At 42.4% G+C, this 4177-nt stretch overlaps 1 protein-coding gene across 1 annotated transcript in view; it reads left to right on the top strand.

The window, feature by feature from the left end:
• The window catches only part of Ei24 (EI24 autophagy associated transmembrane protein), a 19110-nt gene that overhangs the window by 1966 nt on the left and 12967 nt on the right, over window positions 1-4177 (top strand). Inside the window, exon 2 of the mRNA XM_021206815.2 lies at window positions 1767-1876. Within this exon, the coding sequence (XP_021062474.1) occupies window positions 1781-1876 (96 nt within the window). The 5' untranslated portion in view covers window positions 1767-1780. The remainder of the gene's footprint in view (window positions 1-1766; window positions 1877-4177) is intronic.

The following is a 4177-nucleotide window of genomic DNA, read 5'->3' as shown; positions in this document are numbered from 1 at the left end:
TTCTCTGTATAGCCCTGGCTGTCCTGGAACTCACTTTGTAGACCAGGCTGGCCTCGAACTCAAGAGATCTGCCTGCCTCTGCCTCCCAAGTGCTGGGATTAAAGGCATGCGCCACCACTGCCCAGCTGAGAGACTAGTATTTTAAGATTATTTATATATAGGGGCTAAAGAGATGGCTCAATGGTTAAGAGCACTGACTACTTTTCAGCGGACCTAGGTTCAGTTCCAAGCACCCACAAGGCAGCTCACATTTGACTGATGTACAGATACATGCAGGCAAAACACACATCTTCATAAAATGTTTGTTTGTTTGTTTGTTTGTTTTTTTAAAGCTGGGTAGACCTCTTAGCTCTTACACAGAGAAACCCCATCTTGGAAAACCAAAGATTTCCTAGTATGAACTCTCTTGTCCTTTCGGTTCTGGAGATTGTGTATTCGAGGCAGGTTCTCTACTAAACTATATCCCCAGTGTTTTGTTTTGTTTTTGAGAGATTTCTTTAAATTAACCAGTCTGTTCATTCAGCTTGTGCAAACCTTGAACTTGTGAGCCTATCTTAGCCTGCCAGGCAGGGTCTCAGGTAGCTTCCTCAGATTTCCAATTTAGTGGATGATGACCTTGAATTCCTGATCCTCTTGCTTAGCTTTTCTAACTAACCCTTACCATTCTAACCCTTCTAAGGACTGTATACAAATGTGAACTTTACGACCTTTTGCTTTGTTTGGTACTGGGCATTGAATGCTGGCTCCAATGCATATTGAGTGAGCATGCAGCCTGCCATTGAACTAGACCTTCACCTTCAGCCTTAGTTTAAAATTCATTGTTTCTTACATGATCATTAAAATACATGTGCATGTATATTTAAGATTAGAAAATGAACTAGTACTGTAGGTCAGTGGTAGAGTACTTGCTTATTACGTGTGAAGCTCTGGTTCTGTGCTAGTAGTTTTGGGGAATGAAGTTAGAAAACAGACCTATAGAGGGTTTGGTAGTTTTAGATTATGTTTTAAATTTTCCCATGTATTTGAAGACTGTGAATAAAGTGAATCAAAATAAATTATTGTTATTGTATGAGACGAGGTTTTCAGTGTGGAACTTAATGTGTTTCTGCCTGGTGAGGAAACTGGTGATTCTCCTGCCTTTGCCTTCTGAGTGCTAGAATTACAATATATCTTAGTGTGTAGCTTCTGGGGTGTGTGTGTGTGTGCATGTAGGTGCCTGTGTAGGTCCAGAAAAGGTTATTGAACCCCCTGGAGCTGGAGTTCAGATGGTTGTCAGTGGTCTGAGATAGGTGTTAGGAATTGATCTCTGGTCTTCTGAAAGAGTAACCAGTTCTCTTAACTACTCTCCATCTTTTCCAGTCTGGCATTCAAGTGCTGGAGACTATGTAGCCAGTATAAAAACTGCTTAACAGAGAGAGAATTTCTATCTCCAGATTCTCAAAAGTGAAAGTGTTTGGGAGGAGTAGTTTGGGAAATCAAGGCTCAGGGGAGAACACTTGTCCAGGAGCACATTTTGCCCCCTAACTGGACATTCCTGTAGTTTCAGCAAGTGTGGGACTAGCCAAAACAAATTCCAATATCTCATCTCAGAAGAAAACAGACTCTTAATTTTAGTAGTTAGAGGTCTAGCCTCTTAGCTGACGTTACTAATGTCAGAGTCTATTACTCTTGTGTTAGGGATACTAGAGTGTAGCGTCATTTTGTAGAAACATCATAAAGTAATGGCTCTTTAACGTAAGTCTTTTTTTTCCTCCATCTCTGTCCAGGCCCTCCATGATGAATGGTTTGGGGGCACTCCCCTCTCTCTGTATTTGATAGTCTGGGCGGTGAAGAGATGGCCGACAGTGTCAAAACCTTTCTGCAGGATCTTGGCAGGGTGAGTATATTTTGTTTCAAGGAATTTGTCCCTTAACCTTTTCTTTCTTGCTTTTTTGTTAAAGAAACAGACTAGGACATCTTTCTTTTGTAATTTTATATATTTGTTGGGTCTTTTACATAGAATGTCGGTTTTTAGTTTAGTCTACATCACTCAATAAGTAGGAATTTTTGGTATTTTTGAGACAGTCTTGCTATGTATCTCAGTCTGATCTTGAGCTCCTGGTGATGCTCCTTTCTACCTCTGTGTGCCAAATACTAGGAATGCATACTATACGCATCTTTTTTATTTTGTTACACAGCCTTGGCTGGTTTGAGTTCCTTTCAGTTCTATTTCTCTTTCCCAAGTGTTGGAATTTCAATTGTGAGCCTGTGCGTATCTGTCTGGTGTCCCTCTGTGTGTATTTGCGTGGTGTGTGCATGTGGGTGTGCAGATGCAGTCCTGTTCTCGTGGAAAGGCCAAAGCAGGACTTTAGGTGTCTTCCTGCATCACCTCTGATACTGTCTGCTTTCTTGCCTTGAGGCAGTATCTGTCACTGAGCCTGAAGTTGGCTGTTTGTCAAGCCTGGCTTGTCAGGGAATTCTTGGGATCCAGCAGCAGCCATGCCTAGCTCTTTATAAGAAGCTCTTGGGATTTGAACTCATGCTCTCATGCTTTCAGAGCAATCACTTCTATTTTGCATCCTATGGAAAGTGACAGGCCTACTACTGAGTGGATTGCCTGGCATTTTTAGGATTCTGGTTAGCTTGGCTTCAGAGTCTTGTTTGTTTGCTTTTGAGACAGGATACCTTCCAGCTGGCTGTATCGTCCAGGATGACCTTGAATTCCTGATCCCCTTGCTATGATCACAAGTGCCAGGATTATAAGAATGTGTGACCATAAGCTGGGCGTGGTGGTGCACACCTTTAATCATCCAAGCACTCGGGAGGCAGAGGCAGGTGGATTTCTGAGTTCGAGGCTAGCCTGGTCTACAAAGTGAGTTCCAGGACAGCCAGGGCTATACAGAGAAACCCTGTCTCGAAAACCAAAAGAATGTGTAACCATGCTAGTTATAACCAAAGATAGTAGCACACATCTGTAATCACAGCAGACTGAAGCGGGGGGACCGTGAGGTTTTGGCCGTGGGGCTATGCAGTGAGACCCATCTCAAAAGCAGCGCAGCAGTGACAGCAAAATAAAAACAAAGGTATAGTGCACATGTGACTGATCTCTCAGCAGTTGAGAGATGGCAAAAGGATCAGTAGTTCAAGTGTAGACTTAAGCTACATAGGGAGTGTGAGGCCAGCCTGAGCTACATGAGACCCTATCTTAAAAAAGAGAAAGAAAAAAAAAAGATTTTGAAAATAACGGCTTTCTAGGTTTAGGGGTGCTTGTTAAATCAGTCTTAGAATCATGGGCTTATGAGATAGTTCACAGAGAAGAAAGTGCCTCCAAATCTCTCATCATGGAGGGCCTAGAAATGGAGGAAAAGGCTTATTTTAAAGATATACTACTTCAAACTCTTGTTCTACAAAATGGCTTCACATTCTTGTAGTCCTGATAGAAGCAGGCTATGAACAAGAACGACTAGTGACTGTACAGCTCTGCTTTTGATCCTGTTAGTTTTAGTTACTGTGCGTGTGCATGGGCAGTATGTCAGTTTTCTCCTTCTCCCATGTGGTTCCATGGTTGTGAGCTTAGTGGCACATACTTTTACTGCTGTGCCGTCTTGCTAGTCTCTGTTTTTTTGAGACTGTTTCTCTATGTAGCCCTGGCTATCCTGGAACTCTCTCTGTAGACCAGGCTAACTTCAAACTCAGATCTTGCCTCTGCCTTCTCAATTGCTGGGACTAAAATGTGCTACCATCGCCCAGCTGTTTGTTTTTTAAAGACATGTCCTTACTCCATAGCCCACGTTGTGTTCAGCTTTGTGGTAATAAGCTTGCCTGGGTCTAGGCCTACAGAGACCTGCTACCACATCTAGCTGTTTTTGTTTGTTTGTTTGTTTTGGTGTGTTAGGGTCTTTTTCTGAAGTTGAATATCCTTGTGAAATTATTCTACTTTGGACAAATATCTACTATGGATTGTGTGTGTGTGTGTGTGTGTGTGTGTGTGTGTGTGTGTGTGTGTATTTGGCTTCATTTGTATAATTTTTCTGTCCTTTCAGTAGTTGGGATTGAGCCCAAGGCCTCTCACATGATGGGCAAGTACTCTGCTGAATCCCCAGCCTTTCCTTGCCTTCAAGATAGAGCACTGTAAGATAGAATACTGTAAGATAGAGTACTGTAAGATAGCACTGTAAGATAGAGCACTGTAAGATAG

This window comes from Mus pahari, chromosome 10 (assembly GCF_900095145.1).
Source record: "Mus pahari chromosome 10, PAHARI_EIJ_v1.1, whole genome shotgun sequence".
NCBI lineage: Eukaryota > Metazoa > Chordata > Mammalia > Rodentia > Muridae > Mus > Mus pahari.
This window is presented reverse-complemented; position numbering and strand designations above follow the sequence as displayed.